Genomic DNA, 24,428 nt, shown 5'->3' on the forward strand with positions numbered 1-24,428 from the left:
TTTTTGTGTTTTGGGGCCATCTAAATTTCAAGGTAGCTTGGTGCAACTATTGTTGGTTCTTACTGGTGTCAACTATTCCTATAAAATCAGGAGATAGACTTGGTGAATAAGATTTCAAGGTTATCTGTTTTCTTTTCTATGGCTTTGAAACTATTTTATCATCTCTCTATTCATTTGGAATAGAGAAAAGAGAAATTGAGAGATTTTATGGCATTTGTGGTTTCATACATACACTCTGGTATAACTTGACCTTGGGTGTTATGGTGGTATTAATCCTAGATATGGCTCCCGGGCAACCACAACCAGCATACTGTGTTCAATTCTGTTCTTCAGAATTCAGCAAACATACTGGGCCAATGGTCCAGTGAAGAGGAATAAGACTTGTTAAAGAAATATATAGCATGTCCATAGTAAAAAACACTAGGAGCTCAATATTTAGCTTATCAAGGACCACATTAAGAGCTTACTGAACTAAAACCTGTAAATACCAACATGGGAACAAAATTGTGTTGCATAGCCTTTTAATTCATTAGACAAAACATAGTAAGAACTAAGACAACATGACATTAAATTCACTTTAGAAATGAGGAGCAAAATGAGGGCCAATTTTTCTGCAGTCAACAGAATTGACTCTGCAAGAGTTATATAGGTTCGTTGTCACTGAATGTTTTTTTCTAAAAGAGATGTTTTATTTCAAACTGGAGTTAATGCAAAGGAAATCTACATCCTATGTTTTGCTGAACATGAGATAATTATGAAAACGGTCTCATTTAACTGTAATGCCAATATAACTATTGAATCCTAAGCCTCATGTCAGATGTCTTCTTTAAGGCAGGAAAGGTGTCAGTTTAAGATTCCAAGAGTAATTTTAGTTTGGTGAGGGCTACATCTTTCACAGCTGAAAAGAACTCACCAAAGATGAATGCATACTTTGTGTACCTTTAGTGTAGCTCCAGTCTGTAGGCCTTGCTGGCATAATTACACCAGTAAAAGTTGTAAAGATGCGTGGTTCGTTCATTGGTGTCACTCTGCTCTAATATTGGATCAGTTTTACTATCAAATGTGAATCTTCAGAAGTAATCTGTCAAGACGATGGATTTACAATCTTATTGCTGATAATATTCCTTTATTTAGGTGTTGAGATATTTTTCTCAGAAACATTGAGTAGGCATAAGATTTATACACTTGTAAGGAAAAGGTGGTCTCAGTGAGTTTCCCCATGCAGAATTATTTTGGTAGAAAAGTGGCAAAATATTCTTGTTGACCTTTGTTAACTAAAGAAAATATCTTTTTAATTCAAAATGACCTTTCTTTTCAAAATGGAGTTAGGTTATATCAAATAAGGTTAACAGTTTTAAAAGGTCAAAAGCAAATTAAATCTTTTGAAGTCATCAAAATATTTCTGTTGACCTGACCTTTATTTATTTATTCATCCATTCAGTTTTTGGATTATGGTATGAGACATTACTAGTGTTGCAAGGTGGGAAAGAAAAATTGAAATCTTCAAAATTCTTATGATAGACAAATATTTTCATGTACTTCCATATATTAATATGCATCTTACATTTCACTGTGAAAACAAAATTAGGAGCTGATTTTAGACACAGCAATTTTTGTGATGGGGAAGTTGAATCACCTAATTCTAGAAAAGCTTTGGAGGAGATGTAGGTGCTTCTGCTACAGGTATTGTGATGCAATTATGAGAAAATATTTATTACGCTAGTCTTGTCATTTCTGGATTAAAGATTTTTGAAAACAAAGGAAAGATATCCACTTATAACAGCAGTTTTTTAATTATGTCTTAGTGCAATCATAAAAATAGCGACAAAATGCTTCAATAGTGGGTTGATGGACCATCATCAAACCATTTTGGAGAGTATAAAAGAATAGTTGAGGAAATTAAAATGTCCTTCATGTTGAGAAGTAATCATTTTTATTTGCCACAGCCCAGAAACTATCCATTTGTCAGTGCATGCACAGGGGGGCAGTGGTCTCCACTGATATTTGCCTCTGAAAATGTCATACAACCCTACTTGATGCCTCTCTCTTCTCCCACACCTCATATGAATGTTTTTAAATCCTCTTAGAGAATGGATTTTTCACCTTCTGCATGAAGACAGTGTCCATTTGTTGTTGCTGTCACTGCAATGCAAATAGGCATAGTAACAAATATTGTTAGAATCCGTAAATCAAAGGAATTATAGCACTAAACAGAAAATACAAGACAATCATAGAGGTGAGGTTGTTGCCCTCCTTGGCCTGAAAAACTGGGTACAATTGAGGACCTGAGGGTTTTTCTTGTTGGAAGGAGCAACCGATGATGGATTCTGTTAGCTGTTGCTTGCAAATCTGGTTTATTTACCAGAAAAGTGATAAATCCTGTTTCTGTAAGTGCCACAGGAAGAACGATAAGTCATATAGGTCACATTCTTGCTTGCAACTCGGAGCCTACCCATTAGCAAATTATATGGTAGAAGGACCTCTACCTTGGTTCCTGTCAGGGCCACCGTAAGTTTGTCTGTGGCTGTCCTCTGCATTTTTGCTCTGCTGTTCTCCTTTATGTATTTGCCATAATTCCACATTAACACTGTCTGTTCCCATTACCATAAGCAAGGAGATATTTAATTGCTGCAGCCACCAGTAAGAGTAGCTGGTGTGGCCTCCAGCATAACAGGAAATTGAGTTAGGAAAGGAAAAAAAAACTACAAGAAACTGCAAGTCCAGCTTGTCAGCCATGATTATGGGCAGCTTCACAAGAAAGGAGGGGAAAATATTCTTCCTCAGTTTGTGAAGCTGATACCAAGAAGTGCACATTTATATAAGAATCTGCAGCACAGGAGGGTCTTGGTAATAACAAAGGTCTTTGCTCCTCTAACCTGCTTTTCTTCTGTATCTTGGCCCTTTGCCCTCCCTTCAAAGAAAAACACATGTTCTACTGCTGAGAATGCTTTATTAAGTCTTTGTAACACTTGTCCCGCTGCCTCCATGCACATATGCAGAAACATTTCATTACCAAGTCCCTAGATATGTAATTGGGGCAACATTCTCTGAGGAAATAATATGATGTAAAATTTCTACTGAAGAGATCGCTGAGAACAGAGTGGGAAAACTTAGTCACAGTTGTTTGAAACGCTCCATGATACAAGAGAATTCTGCCTTTTTCCTTTCATTGCTTGTCTACATTTGTTTGCAGGGATCACAGGGGTTTCTTTTCTCAGTCTAATCTATTATTTTGTATTTTACATTAATACAAATAAATGAAACAGCTTGGATTAGGGGATGATATTAATAAAAATACCAAGAAATCTCTGGAAACCTTTTGGCTCTCAAAAACAGTTTCATTTAAATAAAAATGAAGCACCATAACAGCAAAATAAAAATCATTAAGTAAAGTGATGTTATAAATAATGCTGCTGAAAGATTTTCTTTACAAGTAAAAGTATGGACACATTCACAATATAAATAAAATATATAATTATAAATAGCTTTTCTGGAATTTTATCATCTTTCAATCACACTGACTTACAGCATGTGTGCTTACTGCTTTCTGGGATTGTACAAGAGACAGATGGGGAGCTAGAAAGTAGGTTTGTTTTAAAGATATTACAGTGTGACTATCACTGTGAATGTATTACCAGACCTTATTGTTTTGGGGTATTTGGAATTAAAGTGGTTATCTCTGACATATTTTCTTTTTTTTTCACTTTTTCTTTCTTTGCTCCCATCCACTTGTAAAGTTAGACCTGGATTCTGTATTTGTAGCAAGCTGAGTAATGTAAAATAACTACATTAATATCCTCAAAGCCCCAAAATGTGTTAGCACTTTTTTCCTTGGCTTATATGGCACATCTTTTTTATGTTTTAGAAAACCAATTTGAAAAACAAAAAAAAAAAACGTGACCAGATAAAAAATAGGGATGTATATGTTGGTATTCAAACAAACGCAATTTCATTGTCTGATGGTTTCTAGCTAGCCAACCGTTACACAATTACTGTCCCATATGTATTCTATGCTAAAATGCCACTTGGAATGAAGATTTTTAGGCATGACAATGTATACAGGATTTATTCTGGACTGTTGGAAGAGTATAATTTTTGAAGTTTTTGTGAAGCCAGGTAATGCCTAAGTCCAGTCCATTGACTGAGGTGGGGTGTGGAGCTGAATTTCAGTACAGCAAGAAAATGAAAGAAGCAAAAAATATCCTGTAATCATCCTGGATAACCTAAAGATACCCTTTACTTCACGTCACAGGGGCAGGGGGTGTGTGCTCAGATCTACATGAGAAACTGTGCATCCTGAAACACTTCAAACCGTAGCTCTGCACAAACCCTGCTCTGGAGGACTCCACTGAGGAGCCACTCCTGTTGAGAGCCTGGGAAGAAGGGGCAGACTGGGCCCAAGGCTGACTCCTGTCCTGCACAGTTTTCACCTGAGCCTAAGCAGTGGGGTTACTGGTTAAAATAATACTGCTGTCCTGCATTGCTGCGGTACTCATCCATCACCACTGTGGGACCACTGGAAACTTCAAGAGCAATCCTTGGTCTCATTCATTAACATATTTGAAGTGGCTGGAATCTTCTTTGTTACAAACTAAGATAAGCTTTAGGTTTTTAAAAATTTCAGAAAACAGAGCCAATTTTTTGTTTTGTTTTTGGTTTGGTTTGGTTTTTGTTTTATGTTTATGGTTTATGGTTATGGTTTATGTTTATGTTTTTTGGTTTTTATTTATTTTTATTGTCTATAATTAATATAAAAAATACTGTTTTAAAAGTCAGGCAGTCTGAAAATCACACATTTTCATTTTAAATAACTTTGGAGGGGGACATGGTAAAGAATTGCAAAACTGATTTTAAATGTAATCTCAAGTCATTTAACTTATTGAAATTTGTTTTCCAAAGAAAAAGATTCAACTAGAGAAAATTTTCTTCAAAATTTTCCCAGCAAATTTCTAACTAAAATTTATAACTAGAATTAGAAGTAGAATTTTAGAAATTTCTAATTCTAATTTCTAATGAGAAATTTACTGTGGAAAACTGCCTCTGTCTCTGGAGCTATGAAAACTGGAATGAGAATTTTTATATTGATCATAGTTATCAGAAAGATGTTTTTTCTGACTCAAAGAAGTAAGGCAAATTAGGCTGAATTCCTTTCAGATTTCCTAGGCAATTGCTTAACCTTCACATGATGATGACTCTTCATCTACAGAAATGAGGTAACAGCTCCCTTTCTAATAGTGCTATGAGCATTCCGGTACAAAGTAAGTAAATCCACAGATTAGGGGCTGAGGAAATCGTAACTGTTCCATGAAATAAAATTTTGTCTTCCACCTCAGATTATGGAAAAAAAAAATTAAAGTAACATTCCTAAATTTTTGATCCTTGTGAGAAGTTTTTCTTTTCAGATGGGAACTGATACAGCATGGTATCTTGCTGCAGTTAAGTATTCATAGTCATCAACTGTAAATGTTTTTATAAAGATAAATAACATTATTAAACAATTTGATAAAAACAAATCTAAATTCAAATATAAAATAATTTTCTCCTTGGGGTTTGCATGAGAGAGCATCAAGTATGCACACTGCATGCAATGAATGTTGTGGTTGCTCAGAATCTTCTTATCTTCTGAGGTCAGGAGCTTTATGCTTCTCATTTCTTTTTCAGGAGTCACAGAGTGGCCAGGTGTAAACATGATTCTGAATCAAAGAAAAATACATGAAGAAGTCTTTAAATCAATTAGTGCCCTGGATCATTAGACTATTATAGAAACATCCAAACTTCTCAAGTAATCTTCAAAAGAATTGAAATTGGTCACTGGACTGCAAGAATCCAGTAACAGTTTTGTACTCTGTTGAGCAACTATATAACACACAATGTGATTCGTAATTTATCTGAACCCAAGCTCAGATATGAACAAAGACAAATAAGCTTTTATTCTAGGTTGCCTACTAAATTTTTAATTGGAAGACATTCCAAGTGAGCTACCCCAGCATAGTATTGCATTTGCTATTTTGCATTCATGGAAGATATGACTACACAAAGTAAAAAAATCTATGAAACAAAAGGGATCCATTTCCTTGCAAATCTCTTTTTCATATCAGAGTTGTTTTTCTCTAAAAATAACCTCAGATTAGTAAATAATTGAAAACTAGACAGCATCTGATCCTTCTCTTTTTCTTTTCATCAGTAATTGAGGGCCTGGCTACATTACATTGCATATGAAAACTGTTTAAAACCCTTTGTGGAACACCTTTCCATACAAATGTGCAGTTTAGCACAGAGGAGGACCTGTTACAACGTGCAAGTAAATTTAGTTTCTTACAGAATTTATAGTATAAACTAGCTATAATTATCCGGGGGGAGGGGAGGGCAGTTTAAAACGAAGTAAGGATGATCTTCTAATTTAGCAAAGTCTGGATTTTCAGATAAGGAATCACATTTGGCCTCCATATGACTGTTAAATATGCCAAATTTAAAATGCCAGAGATGTCTAATTCATGCTGCAGACTAGCGATAGTGTACAGTCATTATGCCAGTTAGATGGAAGCCATTTAAAGGGAAGATAAAACAGAGAGTGGGATGGTATATGAAGACCATTTTAACAGTGTGATAGAAGAGTATGATCCTGTATTTTCCTCTATTATGGGAACTGCACAGTTTATTTTAAACCTAGTAAACAGAAGCTGGAACTATTTACCTTATGTTTCATATCCATGTTTGGAAAAGACTGAGGCCTAATGTTCTGATTTTCAAACTGATCAAGTTTCTTAGAAAGCTTCCTGAGATTGTCCACCCATGAGCTGTGTTACACAGCACCACCACAACCCTGTACATAGGGATCATCTGCTGTATGGGCAGCGGGACCGGAAGAGGTGACCACATAGAAGAAGTAGGCTAAGAAGGTCAAAGACTGTTGGACACTGTGCGGTGGCACAGTCTGTTCTTCACAGATGTTTGCTGGAAGAAATGGCTCATGGAACATAAACCCTTCCTCTTTTTAAACCTATGTGGAGCTATAGAGAAGGAATGGCAATAAAGACATAAATAACTCGATACATGGATAATCATACAAATATCTCCCCACTGCACGGGGTCTTTTCCAAACGGATTTTGGCTAGTATAATAGCCACTAAGAAATTGTAGTTATAGATGAAAAAAGTAGGTAAGAGCTGTCTTTATGTGGATCAAATAACATCATGCCCAGAAGGCACAGCTGCCTCAGGGTGGTTTGCCCTATCTTCCCACAACTTAGCCTAAAACAAGGAAAACTGTCCATTACGCTGCGTACATTTGTTTACTCAACTGAAGCCAGATCCTTAAAGAACAAAAACTGCACTTGCACTTGAAGCACTGCCTTTCTGCTTCCCTAACGTGGGCGACTCTGGAAGGCAGCTTAAACCGATGTCCTGGTTTCAGGTAAAACAGAAACAATTTTCTGTCCAGTAACTTTACTTTTCACCTAAGCCTCTTCTAACAAACTATGCTCTCTGAAGTTAACGGCGTATTTTTCAGACAGTGCCAGCTTCTAGCAGAGATAAGGCATGATGTTTATAATTAATGCCAAGAAATGGTATGCAGAGAGGCTCTTGCTTATAGTTATTGCTGTATCAGCCAAAGCTGACTTTGTCATTTGCCCTGCTGGAGGGTTGGAAACGGAAAAGCATAGAGGGGCCACCTGCAGGGAGGAGCAGACAGGACAGGAGACCCAAAACTATTCCATCCCACCTGCATCATGCTCAGTATAAAAGCTGAGGGATCAAAGGGTCAGCCCTCTTTCTTCAATGGCCAGTATCTGAGGAGGATTCTGTTCATCTGCCTTTGATCCCAATCCAAGCATTCCTGAATCCAGTTCCTGAGTTCAGCTCCTGTCTGTCACTGAGTCCAGTCTGGGACTTTCCCAGTGCCTGCCAGTGACATTATCATCATCCTGGAAGCTTGATATGGGTTCAAGCTTTCCTTATGTTCTTTTTTGATATTACTTTTCATTATTAATATTTCATTAAAGTGGTTTAATTTCTTTTCAACTCATAAGTCTCTTTCTCTCTCACCCTTCTCTTCCTGAGGGGAGAGGTTAAGAAGAGCATCTGTCCTGCATTTTAGTTGCCATTCCAGCCCAACCACAACAACTGAGCATGTAGTTTTGTATTGCAATCTACAAAAACATGAAGAAAACAAGAGTGTCATTGCTGTTCAGTTATTTTTTGGGGTGTAGGAAGGCAGGAGGCAGTCTCTGTCAATGCCCCTGGAGGTCTCTCCTGCAAATTTCCCTCCTGGTTCTGGGTGGTTTTAAGCTTCACTCCTGCCTCTGGCAGTACCCACCTAAGCCATTGCTCACCTGTTGTGACGAGGATCTGCCAGCCCACCAGCATACCGAAGAACAAAAATGAAAAGGCAACAAAACTACAGAAGTGCCTAATAACCTGAATATGCACTGAAAGGGGATATAAACATTGTGTAGATAATCTGTTTACTGGTTTGGATTGCTATCTAGACCTAGCAGATCTGAAGTAAAACAAGCATTTTACTGGAGATGATACACAACTCTTGTATGAAGTGAACAGATTAAACTGTTTATGTTCAACTGCTGAAAACACTCCAGAAATTGATGTCAATGTCAGAAACCTTATTAGGTTTCAGAAGAGGTAGGACAGCTTCAGCCTAATCACAAGAAAGGAGGTCTTCAGGCTTTTGAGAGTGACATCTGAAGGGCATTTAGATTGTTTTCTATAAAAGGAAAGGGCAAATTTCCAGTACATATATAATCACTGGTAGCATTTATGTTGTCATCCTCTCTAAAGCAGTAACAAAGTGCACAAATGGTGGATGATTAGAGAGGTCAGTGAAGTGCCCCATTCAGCTGTAATTGTAGCGTTTTTAAAAATTCTTTTGACATGAGAAAATATCATATGTTTTTTTAACCCAGCTTTTTGCTATGATTAGTTAATTCATGCAAAATCAGTGAAGAAACAGAACGGCAAATTAAAAGCAGTAAAAAAGGAATGTCATTTTGCAGTAGCGATAAGTAATCAGCAAAATCAGTTCACTGTAAAATCACCGCTACCTGCCAATGCTTAACTCCACATGCAAAAGTTTGTTGAAAATATTACCACTTCGCAGATCTGGAAAGTACTTTGAAAAAAGCAATGGCCTATGTACACTTTTGTTGATGCTGCAATCAGTATTCCCTCTTTTCCTGATCTCCCTAGAACTCACAAGAATTTCTTATCTCACGTAGAAAATCTGAATACACTGTTTTATTTAATTAACATATTTTTTAAACTGTCATTGTCTTATAAAATCTGGCATTCTTCCTACTAAAGAAATAATGTGACTTCTTTATCTCTAATAGGATTTGAAAACAAGTAGTGTTTTCCACTTCGTCCTTTTGCTGCCTGGGCCTCTCACTTTTGAGTAATGAATGGACATATGCTTTCCAATTTTGAAGTAAATTTGCATTAGTGAATAAACAGATAATCTGCCACTGACCAAATAAAAAGATAAACATGAAATAAAAAGATAATCTGCCACTGACCAAATAGGAGTCTGCATTCCAGTAATATTCTTCATAATAAGGAATAACTGCACTTGTTCATAGTTGCCTAAAAGTGGCAGAATGCTTCAGTCTAGGTGTAAGTGGAGGTTTCAATTCAGAGACAAACGAAACAAACCATATAACATAGTCCATCGCACCAAGTGGAAGTCTATATTATTTACAAACCTTCTTGTTTTGCAAAAGTACAAAACTAAAATAGAAGGAATACATGGCAGAAAGGATGTAGAGCTGGGGAAATAAAGAGACAGTCCTGTGCTGACTCCCCAGTGTGAAGAAAAATAATTTTTAAAAAAGTGACATTCTGATGACCACAAGGTTAAATTTTATATAAGTTCCATAATTCCAGACCATGAAGGATGCAAATGTTGGCATAGTGTAACTAAGATGGAAAAAAAAAAACTTAATAGCAGGTTTTAATGTGGTTTAGAATTTCAGGAAAAGGTAGTACAGTCCTGTTCACACATCAGTTACACATTCAGAGCTATATTTGAATGATTTGTTACGTGAACTTTACTTCATACTAAGCAAAAATTATGTTGAACATAGTAGGTTAATGTGAAAGAGTATTTTCCTTTCAGTGCACCTAAATTTTAGCATAGGGCTTTTGTCATTGATGAGGAAGAATGAGGTAGTTTAACTGATCCCCAGACAAACATCTGTAGCATCTTAAATGTCGTGATGCCACTTAATGTTTGCAGTCATTTTAATTCTTCAGCTAATGGTTGTGAGCTTCCCATCAGCAACTGTTAGGCTGGAGTCATGAGCCCTTTGGGAGAGTTAATATTGCCTTCTTGGCTTTTATCTTATTTTATTTTAAGACACCTTTTTTAAAAGATCTTTATTCTTCTGCTCAGGGTTTCTATGGGAGTCCAGGATAAGAAAAGGTTTTAAGTGTTAATGTCTTGCCTACCGAATGATTTGCTAAGAAAGACTGTGCATTGCATAGCACAAGCTTGTTTGGGTGTTTTTTTTGTTCCCCCATGTCTACCTCCTTGTTTGTTATATTATCTTTTTACAGTGTATGAGGTCAGGGGCAATGCAAAAAGGCTGATGGAAGAAACTGAGCTGTGGATTAATGCTGTAACCACAGAAATCCATAGAAAAATTCATACCAGCTTCGGAGGCAGCAAGAATAAGCTTTAGGAAATTATTCAGATCTCTCTAAAATCCTTCCACATACAATACTGTGTTTCAGTTGGTGAAAATGTGATTTTTCCTTACCTCATATAATAATCATTATACTTCTGCATGAGACACTTTCCATGTGTTATTCATCAAAAAGGGAAATTGTGAGTCCCACTGGGACAGCCAGGTACAGAAAGCTATGTCTGGGTTGATCTTAGTTTAGCTGACGTTGAGGTCCAGTGTTTCTAAATAGAAAGGAAAAATAGCTTTCAGTATTTCATTATATTCTGTGAAGTAAAACACACTGAACAGCCAACAGGAGGATTCTGCAGTATCAAACTAAAACAGGATCACATACTATAGGTACCTTGTGTTTTTATGCAGTGTACATCATTAAAAAGCAGTTGGACCATACCCTAATATATATTGTAACTTGTCCTGGGTTGAGAGACACAGGACTAACTTTTCTTCTAATGCTGGGGGAAATTGCATTTTTAGAAGACTCTAGTGTCTGAAAATATTTACTTTATAGCCAGTCAGGCTCTGTGGGATTCAAGGTCTTAGTTTTTTCAAGCCTTGCCAGGTGCAGGGATGAGGAGAAGCAAGGCCTGGGCATTTGACCCAGGCTGGCCAACAGGATTATTTCATACCATGAACGTCACATTCTATATAAATTAGAAAATTTTACTGCGTAGCTCTCTCTCCCTTGATGGCAGCAGGTCCAGACAACTCCTTGCCCCTGTGCCGGACCCCTGAGGCCTTCCCTTCCTCTTGAAGCCATTGCACTTGCAGTGTCCGCCATTTGCTGTCCCTGCTGGGAGTGCACAGCTTCCTACTGATAGAATTGGCTGAGTATAATTCTTGTATATCTTATATCAGTATCAGGATTCATACTGGTTCTTTAGTATTATTGTTAATTATTTAGTCTTAGTCTATTAAATCTATTTATTTTTCAATCCTTGTGTTTCTTTGTGTTCCCCGATTCCCCTTTCCGGGTGAGGAGGGGTCATCAGGTGATAGAATAATTGTCTAAATAACAATAGATTGTTATGGGTTTTCTCAAACCATAACATAACTGTAGACCGTGTTGTAGCTAGTACCCGTTTACTCTTTGTGTCAACTGGGTTTTTTTCCTCTTATTGAAAAAAAAAAATAGGTGAGGGAGAATGGCAGTTGCTCTTTCAGGTTTCTCTGAGTCTTAGTTATAACTTCTCCCTCATATAAACCATCCTGGTAGTCTGCAGATTCTCTTCATTCTGCGCTTTTATACAATCTCCTTTTCAAAATAAATGGAAAGCTACAAAGCCTCCAGCAGTATTAAATTTTGCATAGACGTTCACTTGCTCTAAAGGAGGGTTTTTTTCCAGATTTTTGATGATTTATACACTCTTCTAAGCTACTGATGTAGTTTCCATAGTAAATGGTCTTAGATTTCACTCATGATTATCAATGGAAAAACACCTGAAAGACAGCAATGTTTCATACATTGCTTATCAGCCATTTTCCAATGACACAAGAATCACAGGTGAAAGGAGGGAAGACTTTAAGCACATTTATTTTTATTCCTGTGCATTCAAGCTGTTTGCCTTGTAAAAAACTTAGATGTCCTAAAGCTGATAAATGTGATGGACATTGTTAAAGACAGAGCAACTTCTGACATTTGCTTTCTGGTTTGCAGTAGAGGTGACCTCACCTGGTGGTAATGATCATGCAGTTGTTTCCTCAGATCTTTGCTTTTCACTGTGTTCCTTTGCAGGTTCCTGTGTCTGCCGTCATCACAAGTTACTTTAAAGTTGTCCACTCTGTAGTCTACATGTCCTCAGTCTACTGAGAATAGATTTAAGTGTCTCTGAGGTGTGAATACAAATGAAATCTGAATGCAAATATTTCACCTTTTATTTTTGCAGCCGGACCCTGCAGGCAGAGATATCTCCATCCGACCGATCTTGGAGCACTGCGAAAACACTCACATGACAATTTGGCTTGGGATTGTCTATGCTTATAAAGGGCTCCTGATGGTAAGCATAACTTGTTCTGTAGAACACTGCCTTCAGGCTGCTATTTACTGATCGGCATGAACTGAATTATATTTGCTTTCCTGATGGCTGGGAGAGAGTTAAAACTTCCTTGAATACATCTTTTATAATTAGACCTGTTCTAAAGTTCATTAGGTGGTAGTATGGGGATGCATGCATATGTAAAATAAATAAGACATTAATAGCACTTAAGCTGAATACTATAGATATATTGCAAACCAAGAAATTCAACAGTGAAAAGATGGGTCTATGGATGAGACAACTTTGTAAATAAAGAACCCGATCATCTGAATTCCTTTAGGTTCTCCAAAAAGGTGGGACTAGGTTATTCTAGGTGTTTGCCTCTGAGTTGCAAATTTCCTTCAGGAACAGTCACAGGAGTCACAAAATGAATTTGGAGGCTGAATCAAAATAAGCCTTTTGTCGCTGAGGTCCATCTCCACAAAAAGATTTAGTTACTAAAAACTAAACCTGGACCTCAGGAACCAGGAATTCTGAACTTTGATAGTTTAAAAAAAAAAACCAAAACAAAACCAAAACAAAATGAAACAAACCAAACCAAACCAAACCAAACCAAAAATGCCTGTAAAAGTGACTATTAGTGATTAAAAGCCGTTAAGCCTCAAGGTTTTAAAAAACATCTGATTTTGACAGCTTGGCCGGCTGAACACCTATCTTGAGCTGAGCCCCATCTGGATGCTAAACCTAGATAAACATTAGTTTACACTGCCTGAAGGGCTCAATCTGTTCCGTGTGTATGTAGCATGCCTGTTTGTTTGGACACCCGTGAGAGACTGGGTCAGCTGCTTCCACTCGGAGTGGCTGGTGCTGCTGCCCTGGGGGAAGCCAGGGAGAGGGAGCTGCTGGTGCCTGGAGTGCTCCTCTTCCCTCTCCATGGCAAATGATCACTCTGCTGGGCTGCAGAATCCTGCTGCTTTTCATGCTGCTGTTTTTTCAGGCTGAAAGGTCCTTAAATACACAATAGAAAGTTCAACAGGAAGGGATAAGACGGGTGGGGTTTTTTAATTCTAAACACCAGTATCTTTAAAAAAAAAAAAAAACAAAACAAAACAAAAAACAAAACCCATACAACTTCAGGTATAGAGACCTATTTTTAGGAGAATGTCCAAGCATGCTGTGAAACTAAGAGCTAGGATACACTTCATCCCCCCAAAAGGATCAGAAATAAAGAGAAATTCCGCATCTTAGCATTTCTTTCTGGGCATGTCTGAGTAGCTCTGGATTCACAGTAACCTCAGCATGTAACACAGCATTGAGGGATTTTTGTTTTGAAGACAAGACCACCAGAAGCCAGGAGCCGTGATGCTAGCCAGCACTGCAGCACTGGAGCCATAGTAAAATATAACTGTCCATTGGCATAAACGTCATGCTTTATGCAAAAACACAGCACACCACCCCAGATAGTGTCAGTACATTGTATCTGGAGCTTCTTTGCACACCAGTGAACTAGTCCAGCTCAAAAGGGGCTCCTTCAGGATGTCAACCCCCCTGTACTGTAACAAAGCCCATCTGCAAGTCCCCATGTGAAGCTGGGACCTTCTGAAATTCCTACTCGTATCTCTTTATTTGATTTGTCCTAATCTGCATAGTGCCAGTTTCTGAATTTTGTCTCTTTTTAAAGCCAAATCTTCCCAAAAGACATAGCTAAACTGAAAAACATAGCTTTAATACCCAATTGCTCTCAAGGTATTAACTTTATTGCAATATTTACAATTTGTGTGGTGATGGTTTGTATCTACTAGATCATTTATTTCTTTTCAGGGATGAAGTTCTTAACTTTTTGTATCCCTTTTCTGGTATATTACTTTATTACTAGTTTGACATGTCTGTCAATAAATTCCTGCTCTTCACTTGGGAGAGTATTTTTCACTTTTTATTTTTGATTTTACAAGATTTTTCTTAGATTATTTGTTATAATTTGTTATAAGAATGAATGTTTTCCATACTTTTGTTACTTTCCAATCTCCTTGTATAGAAATTCTGAGCAGTTCATTTTGTGTTCTCCCAGGTAGAATTTGTCAGTGTTCCTTATAGAAGCACTTAATACATTTTTCTCTGTCGTTCTATTTTAAAAGTAAACCAGTAAATACGTTTGGTTCAATTAGAGTGATGTAAATGAAAAAAATAAATTAAAATTCCTTTAAAAATACTGAAGGATTCAAACAAGTGGTGGGGTTTACAATTAAAAATCTGTAATTTGTCAGTAAAGAGGGAAAATAACATTATGCATTTTAAAAATACTTCCTCAGGCAATTTTCTTTGAAGCTTCTTTCAAGTTTGAGTCCTGCTGGACAGTAATCAAACTGCATTGGTTCTCACTAGTCCTTTTCCCTAGACTGGTTTGTTGGCATGTATGTTGGACTGTTTTCTACAAGATATGTGATTCAGTTTAAGTTTGCAAATGCCATTTGGCATTACTCACTATACTTATTTCAGGCACACAGGGTTTCATAACCACCAGTGAAATATACACTTTTATTACTGCAGCGCCCTTTGTCTCACACAAATCTTTGAACCACTTAAATAATTGCTGTGGTGAGTTATATGAGGACAACAAGATTGATGTATTTTATCTCATCACCAAAGGTGTTTCTGTACACCATGCATACTTTGCCTTCAAAATAACAGAACCTCTCATGTTACTGTATCATTTTATAAAGGTTTATCTAATGCGAAATTCTGTCGTTTGTAATAATAAAATACTTATCTGTAATTTAACATATTTTATACTAAAGAGCTAGTACTTCTAATTACAGTATAGTACAATATTTAAGGTTAAATGGCTTAATGATTTATTCAGCCCAAAATTATTTACAGTGACCTCTTGTTGTCTCAAAATGAGAATACAAAAAATTGGATTAACCTAAAAAAGTACTTTTGCTTTTTGGCTCAAAGATATAAAACAATACTGTCCATTCTGATGCAGTGAATAGATCACTCGGGGTAGGGCAGAGCATAGAAGGGCAGGAAAGTTCAGGGAAGGCAAAGCAAGGCAAGAGAAGGCAAGACATTATTCACCAAGATGCACTAGTTCCTTCTATATTAAAGTAAGCAAAAAGTCAGATTTGCAATTTGATTGCCTTTGAAGGGTTGTGAGGAAATGCTTACTAACTGCATGAAAGCTTCTCAGTTATTGGATTCAGATTCCTCAGGACTGGTGATCAGACAGTAACAGGAAGACAACCATCCTAAATCTTGCCTTTGTCATTGTATTATAATTTTTAGTGATCCTGGCCAAGTCCCACCATACATAAGGGACTCAGTTGGGTTTTTTCTTGTCTCAGGTTCGGCTCCTAAAAGGCTACATACAAATTCACAGTCCATCTGTATGTGCATGGTGGGCATCAGTTGCAGTATGTCTAGCTTTTGATTTCTGATGATGTAGACATGGTTGAGAAGTACCTTTATTTCATATATTTCAAAGGATAATAGAAATCACACCATCTTAATCTTGCCAGTGGAGCATTATTAGTGAGTGCATGAACATCTTTCTGAGGAATATGAATTATTTTTCTGATCTCAGCCAGAACAATATCAGATTAAGGATGGATTGGACTTCTCCAGGGTGCCTTACTTATTAACCACACACACTAGACTTGTCTACAGTTTGATTCCTCTCTTCCTGATAATGTATTTAAATAACATTAGACTCAAGGTGTACATATATTGGAAATTTCATTGTGTTGCTAGTTTCATTGTGTTGCTGAGGTATTATTGCAGTTACATATTATTCAGCTACTGAGAAACAGACTCTCAGGTCTAAGGTATATTTTCAGTTCATCTGTTGCTCTGTGTATCAAATCCTGCTTTTACTCTGTACAGGGAGTTTTAAGCTGTAACTAATATTACTGACCACTTCAGAACAACTGAACAGGTGAGCAGAACAACTCCCTTGTAATCCAGGAGGAAGTAGTTAGTGATTTGGTTATGCACCTGGACACGTATAAGTCTATGGGGCCGGATGGAATTCACCCAAGGGTACTCAGGGAGCTGGCGGGAGAGCTCACCAAGCCTCTCTCCATTATCTATCAACAATCCTGGTCAACCAAGAGGTACCAGATGACTGGAGGGTGGCCAATGTGACGCCCATTTACAAGAAGGGCCGGAAGGAGGATCCGGGAAACTATAGGCCTGTCAGCCTGACCTCAGTACTGGGAAAGATCATGGAGAGGATCATCTTGGGTGAGCTCTCACAGCAAATGCAGGGCAGGCAAGGGATCAGGGCCACCCAGCATGGGTTTCCGAAAGGGAGATCCTGCTTAACCAACTTGATCTCTTTCTATGACCATGTGACCCACTTTCTCGCTGAGAGGAAGGCTGTGGACATTGTCTACCTGGACTTTGGTAAGGCCTTTGACACCATTCCCCACAGCGTTCTCCTGGAGAAACTGGCGAATCATGGCATAGACAAGTTTACCCTTCAATGGATAAAAAACTGGCCGGGTGGCCATGCCCAGCGAGTTGTGATTAATGGGGCAAAATCCAGTTGGCAACCAGTCACCAGTGGTGTTGCTCAGGGCTCAGTTTTGGGGCCAGTCTTGTTTAATATCTTTATTGATGATCTAGATAAGGGGATTGAGTGCACCCTCAATAAGTTCGCAGATGACACCAAACTAGGTGGGAGTATTGATCTGTTTGAGAGTTGGAAGGCTCTACAGAGGGATCTGGACAAGTCAGATCAATGCGCCAAGACCACTGGGATGAGGTTTAGTAAGGCCAAGTGCCGGGTCCTGCATTTTGGTCACAACAACGCCAGGCAATGCTACAGGCTGAGGGGAGACCTCATTGCCCTCTACAGCTACCTGAAAGGAGGATGTAGAGAGGTGGGTGTTGCCTCTACTCCCAAGGGAACAATGTCAGGACCAGAGGAAATGGTCTAAAGTTGCGGCAGGGTAGGTTGAGATTAGATATTAGGAAGAATTACGTTACTGAGAGGGTGGTCAGGCACTGGAACAGCCTGCCCAGGGAGCTGGTGGAGTCACCATCCCTGGAAGTATTTAAGAAACATGTAGACGCGGCTCTTCAGGGCATGCTCTAGTGCCCAAGATTATTGGTTGGTGGGTGGGTGTGATGTGGTGGGGTATTGTGGTTTTTGTTTTGTTGTTGGGTTTTGGGGTTTTTTTGTTTGTTTGTTTGTTTTTTTGAGGTTGGACTCTATGATCTCAGAGGTCCCTTCCAACCATGGTGATTCTGTGATTCTGTGATTCTGATACGCACGTTATAATATGTAGTCCTTAGCTAACCTCAATAAGGATGAAAACACCAGTATTTCACAGTGGAGATAGGAAACCTGATGTATACACATCACGGGACTTGGTAAAGGTTGCTAAGAACAAGAAATTTAATTCCTTCTAATGATTCATATTCCAGCCTTCTGTTTCGGTCACTACGGTTGACTTACTGCACAACACAACTCTGTAATTAATTTATGAAGCTAAATGAAGTATTCATTCAACTGAAATATATCTTTGGATAATGTTCAGTCTTAATTTCAAGTCTGAAAGAATCTCTCTTCTTCCTGAGGCTCTCTAATCACAAAGTTGAATTTGTCTAGCTCTGACTTCCAAACCTTGTACCTTGCTGTGTCTTGCATATATGTTATCCCTTTTTCTCTAAAATTACCTGATGCCTTTATTTCTAGGCAAACTACCCTCAGTTTAGCCAAATTTCTGTGACTTTTCTAAAAATCTTAGTGCTTTATGAAAATGACATCTATTAATTGTTTACCATTCTCCACCTTTGCTTCCTCTGCATAATTTTCAGCCATGATGTTATAGCCTCCTTCAAGTCAATGTACAAATGTGAGACAGCATTAGGTTAGGAATTTTTGGCAACCTATCCTACTTTCAGTAGCTTCTCATAAATAGTTATGTTGAGATCTATCACCTAGATTTTAATCAGTTTAAATTTGTTGTACTGATTTTGTAGCATACTATTTTTAAATAACAATACCATGCAGTATTAAGACAAACACCATGGAGAAATTCAAGTAAGCTGCATAAATGTGATTATTCAGTCTTGCAATCTCATTGAAAAAAATAATAGCATGTTGAATTATGTCGCTATCTTTTTTTTTTTGTCATTTGTTGCCTGAGTTCATATATCAACCATTTCATTAATTTGCTTAGGATAGAAATTACCATAATAGCTCTGTAATCACTGAAGATGTTCCACTTTCTCTTTTCCCATATGGCCTCTTTATGTCTTAAGTGGAGCTTTGCCAGAATTCCAATAAATATCAACAATTAAGTCCAGCAGTCCAGACAACTTCTAAATCAATTCCTAAAACTCCTGCATGCAAGTTACCAGATCTCTCTGATTACAACAGCTTTTCTTGTCAGGGTTTTCAAGAGCTCTCTTACTGCTGGAATAAGCTGTATTTCACTATTTTGGCAAGACGTGAATGCATTGTTCCATCTCTATATAAATATAAGATAAAAATATTCATTAAGCATAGCATTACTATTGAATTTGTCATCTTCCAAGGAATGAATCATTATTAGGATTCCTTTTACTCTGCATACATTTTTAGAAATTCTTATGAATTCTGTCAATGCTGCTAGCCATTCATTTTCTACTATATATTTAACTTCCCTTTCCACTGTCTGTATTTTAGAACTTTAATTCATAATCATTATTATGAATTTCCTCTTTTTATCCTTTGTTACATTCTGTCTTGCCTGCATGCAATTTTATTGCTTGTTTCCTTTAAATTCCACAACAACTGAAACAATTTTTAAGGTAAGAAAAGCTTCCTTAAATTTATGAAGTTTAGGGCAGATTGTTTACAGCACATACCAAGCATCTTTCAGTTGTGATTTGTAAACATTCCTTAGCCTTCACCTGTTCCTTTCTTGAATAGCTTCCTTCACTTCCATGGCTAATCCATAAACATTACTTTTTCAATGTTTTCATGCACTTGGAAGTAGATTTGTAAAGGGTGTTAAGTACCATGTTTTAGAGTTTGGGATGCAGTCAGTGCCCAGGGGCACAGTCTTCAGTCAACACTTGGGGGTCTTGCCTTGGTGGGCAGGAGAGGAGAGTGGCTTGGCCAGGGTAGATGGACCTCTTCTGTGGACCATGGCAGAGGCTGGATGTGTGACAGACACCAGTCAGCAAATACCCAACTAGAGTCCAGGAAACCGTTAGTATGCACAGAAGGAGAAACTTGGGCTCTAACAGTATTCAGGCACCTAGAGACGATACTGAGACATGGCCTGACTGTCCATGCTGGATGCTGGATGTAGCGTCTTACTACCACTTTGGGTGATTTTCAACACATTTACTTGCATTCTTTCCTAATTCCCTCCATGATCAATAAGAATACTCAGAAAAAGAGACTGTCATCTTTTCAATTGCTTTGCAAAATTCCAACTCATATTTATGGTGGGTTTAAACCAGCCCATCTGCCCCACTTTACAATCGTTAGAGAGGAAGATAGTTAAGCTTTGTGGTGGGGGGAGGTAGTTTATAGTGGTACCAGATATTTGTTATATCTTTAATAAAACATTGACAGTGTTTTAGCATCCAAAACATAAATTACCATATGGTTTTGTAGGATAAATTTCTCCCTACTATGACCATAAGGAAACTTCAAATATATTCTTGAAATATTGCAGCTATTGCAATATTCCCTTACATGCCTTTTGGCATCAATTTTTATATGGAAGAAATAGATTTAAATTGTAGCACACATTTGTTTTTATAAAAGATGTTTGGTTATTTTACAGCACTCTGATTGGCTGTGGTAATCTTAGATTATGCTATTCCAAATGGGTATTCGTTAACACAACTAAGCAGAAGTTATGTGGAAGAGAGTCAAATATAGTCAATATAGAAAGAAGGGAAAAGATTTTATTAACCTGTTGATTTGGGGGGCTTGAAGTAGAATATTTTATCTGGAGGAGTGTTACTGTCCATAGCTTTGTGCAGCTGCTTTTCCATCTTGCTCTGGGCAGGACCACACTAAGTGCCCTGCAGCGTAAAGGACTTGGCCAAGACCTTTACAAAGAAAATCCTTCTGCTGAATAGCTGAATATCATATCCTGCAATTAGAAAAATATTTAGCTATTATCCTAATGCTCAATAGAAATATTAAGCTTCCCTTTAGTACTGTCTGTCCAGAGCAGCTGTGTGAAAATGAACTAAATACCCAGCTGACTCATACCTGATCAGGGGAGCAAGAGATTGTTTTAACATCAGATTGTACTGACTGTGAAGGTACGAGACCTACAAGGATATATTTTTTTCTTTCAGTTTGCTAACCTTACTTGGTGTGCTAATGATTAAAAAAAACCAAAAACCACTTTTCTATACATCTTCCTGAAAACTGCTCAGTATGTTTTACTGCCCAATTCTCCAGTGAAAACTTGAAAATCAAAATGCTTTTTTTTTTTTAGTTTTGAAAATTCTCATTGAAAAAAATCTGCAGCCATTTCACTGAAATAAAAATGTGCCTATGTCAGTGATGATCTGGATTTAATTAATGAATGTGAGTAGAGAAACCCACAACACCAGCTTCACGGTTACATCAGCCTGAGAGGTGTTTACAGGCCAGAGTCTGGAACTGCCTTTGTTTTACTGTGGGGCAGGAGGGTAAATCTGCCAGTAATCCAGCTGGAAAAAGAAACAAAACTACCCAAAACCAAAACATTAAAAAAATCCCCAGATGCAAGATCTTGGAAGTAAAGGTTTGCTTTTATTCTCTCAAGCGAGCTCAATAAGTGCTACTACAATGGAAAAATGAGCTGCAAAGCTGCAGCCTGGTCCAATACATAATCTTTCCAAAAGCATACCCTCTGGTTACTGGCAAGCATGACTTCTGACAAGATTGGAGGCTTCTCCTCTGGTATTTCTCTGCTGTTGTCTGATATCATTAGTATAATTCTGTTTCTTTATCTTTCCTAATACGGCTCATAACCCATGTTCAAAGTATAAAGAGACATGACTTTGAAATGAACCATATAGACAAAAATGGTTTAAGGGCAGTACAGGGCAAGAGGGAATATAGGAGGATAAATAATTTCCTGCCTGTCATCTGCCAGTCTATCCAATCCAATAGCAAATTAGACACTTGATTTTATTAATATATGTTGCAGATCAGTAAGTAATCGTTACTGTGTTTAGCAGTAATTCCAGTGAACAAGATTTAAAATGAATTAGCTAATAGAGTTTTGAAAAACGGGGTAAAGTGTTTTCCAATACTTCACCTACAGATGCTTTTATTATATTCCCAACTATCACAATTTAGTCAGTACAAGATTTTTAAAAACTAAAATTTGCCTATTAAACTCAAACACAAATATTGTATTCTCCATAGTCCTGTTATCCCTCTAAGACTTTAATACAGAATTCTCCTAGTGATCAGAATTCTATCTTTAGTCACAGTGGTATAATCCCATTGCCTTCAGATACTGTTTTTTCCAAGTTTATACAATGGTTGCTTCACAGCCTTTTAAAGTGCACGGACAACACAGGCTAAACCCACCATATCAGCTGCTACAAAGTTAATACTCTAAATCAGTGTAGTGTCAAATGGAAACTGCCTAACCTCAACCCAAAGATGAAACAAACCAATCTTGCCTGTACAGCTCATACCTTCAGAGAAAACACAAACCAACATTTCATGACACTTTCTGCATCAACAAAATGTGTATTTAGTAGACCAAAATGGAAAAGGTTTTAAGTTAATGACTAAGGTGTAGGTAGCCTTCCTGGTTGCATTTTCAATGTGTCTTTGGTTGAGGTCCCCAAAGGGCCTTAAATTAAATCATTAGACTTGACAGTAGACTATTGTGCTCCTTAACTTTTAGATAACCACTTTCTATAGGAGAATGATTAGCCCTGAGTCATTCAAACTACTTCGGTGGTACACAGGATCCATCAGGATCCTCAAGATGGGAATTGTAACTTCCAGCAAAGAGCTGCCTAAGTGAGCTGGTATAAAAGAGTGGGGACAGATGTGCCCTACCTCTCCCCAACTCAAGCACGTTAGCAGTGCCAAGAGCTGCCTACCTTCATCCCTGTTTAATCAAAATTCTCAGAAGAGATCAGAACTAACATCCCACACAAGTGCCCAAGTAATTAATACAGTCAGTATCTCATTACATAAAATCTGACAGCTCTGAAAGAAGTTCGAGAGCTCCTTCTGAGGACAGCTTCTAGCCTGGGCCTAGGGAGTACATCTCAGGCAAAATCTGGAATTGTGCCATGTTGCCCAAACATGAAGCTATATAATGGTCATCACCAGCATCATTGTTTTGAGCAAAAATGGCTGATGTATTTTGTGTGGGTCCCAAGCTGGTAAACATGATCTGAGAAGCCTTTACTAGCTTGAGCCCTCCAGGAGAAATAGGAGGAGAGACAGCTGCATTGCAAATTGCAAATCCCAGCAGGCCTTAAATATCCAATAGTCCTTAAATTGCACAGCAGTTTCAAGACCTAGGTGTCCCAAGCATAATAAGAAGCATGATTTACATACCTGGGGAAGATTAATGTTTAAAGTTTAGGTACCAGGAGTAGAGAGCAGCTGAACTGGGGTACTAAGAGTGCATGCTTTTACTGGAGCTCATGTGTTTCATATTCAAAACTTGTCAAGAAACCACAGAAATATGGACCTTTCACTAACATCTGCATCCTATTCCTCAACCAAGATATTTTAAGGAGTTTTAGGATTTTTGCAGCCATGAAAATTAACCTTTCGTTTGTGGAGATTGGCTGAGCCTCAGGAAGGGAGAACATGAGAAGGGCAGATGGAGGGAAAGCAAAATGTTATGTTTCCTCAGGAAGGCTCTATCTCACAGGAGAAATCTTACCAACCCCACAGAGCTCTGCAGGCAAACAAGGAGCGCCTCTGCGATCACCACTGTCCTGGTGGCAGGCTGCAGAAAGCTCTCAGCTTTTATCCATGTCTGCGTCTCAAAGATGAGCTTTGACTTTTAGAAAAGGAGACCTCTCTTCCCGAGGCAAGCATTTTACCTGAAATGGCAATAAAAATTAAAAACAGTGTTCTCAAATTTATAGAGGATCATTCTGAGGAAACCCACTTGCTGCAAGAGCCTCTCCCTTTCTTTAGTTGTCATATAAATATCTTTCATCTGGAAGACACTTAACCATTTTCCATGGTGTTCTCAATTATAAATGAGAATGGGCCAAACCATAACCCCCACAACACTGTTCAAATGATCTTTTTCCATTATAATTGATATTTTAGATCGTTTTTTAACTGCCTCAGCTATAAATTCATGCCTATTATTTGTAATAAGTGCTGGCCTCATTTAAGTATGTTGGCTGTATTCCCAGAATAATGCTTTTGGAAGGGAGTCTGTTCATACTGGAAGAAGTGGGGGAGAATGGGGGATGACCTGCAACCCTAAAAATCTCATTAACAATTAATTGTAGCAGGAGAAGAAATCTTCTCCATAGTTACTCAGGGTCTCATCCCTTTAAAAACATGATATAGAGACATACACACAAGGATTCCTCCTACCCCTCTAAACAGCTCAGCCCAGACCAGCCTGTTTGTCAGTTCCAGAGGCTGGCAAGGTGTAAATTTGCAGCACAGCTGAGCTGTGCAGCAGCAAGAGTGCGGGGAATGCAGAGCAGGCAACCACTGAGACAGTGGAGTGTCTGGGAGGAATATGTTTGTATCCTGAAAAAAGGTATCACTAGTGTATGTCCCCAGTGCAGCCTGACCA

General features: G+C 38.0%; 1 protein-coding gene across 1 annotated transcript in view; it reads left to right on the top strand.

The window, feature by feature from the left end:
* GABBR2 (gamma-aminobutyric acid (GABA) B receptor, 2) overlaps window positions 1–24,428 on the top strand; it is a 474,269-nt gene that overhangs the window by 419,011 nt on the left and 30,830 nt on the right. Inside the window, exon 14 of the mRNA XM_014938669.1 lies at window positions 12,583–12,693. Coding sequence (XP_014794155.1) covers window positions 12,583–12,693 — 111 coding nt within the window. The remainder of the gene's footprint in view (window positions 1–12,582; window positions 12,694–24,428) is intronic.

This window comes from Calidris pugnax, unplaced genomic scaffold, assembly GCF_001431845.1.
Source record: "Calidris pugnax isolate Ruff unplaced genomic scaffold, ASM143184v1 scaffold13, whole genome shotgun sequence".
NCBI classification, from domain to species: domain Eukaryota; kingdom Metazoa; phylum Chordata; class Aves; order Charadriiformes; family Scolopacidae; genus Calidris; species Calidris pugnax.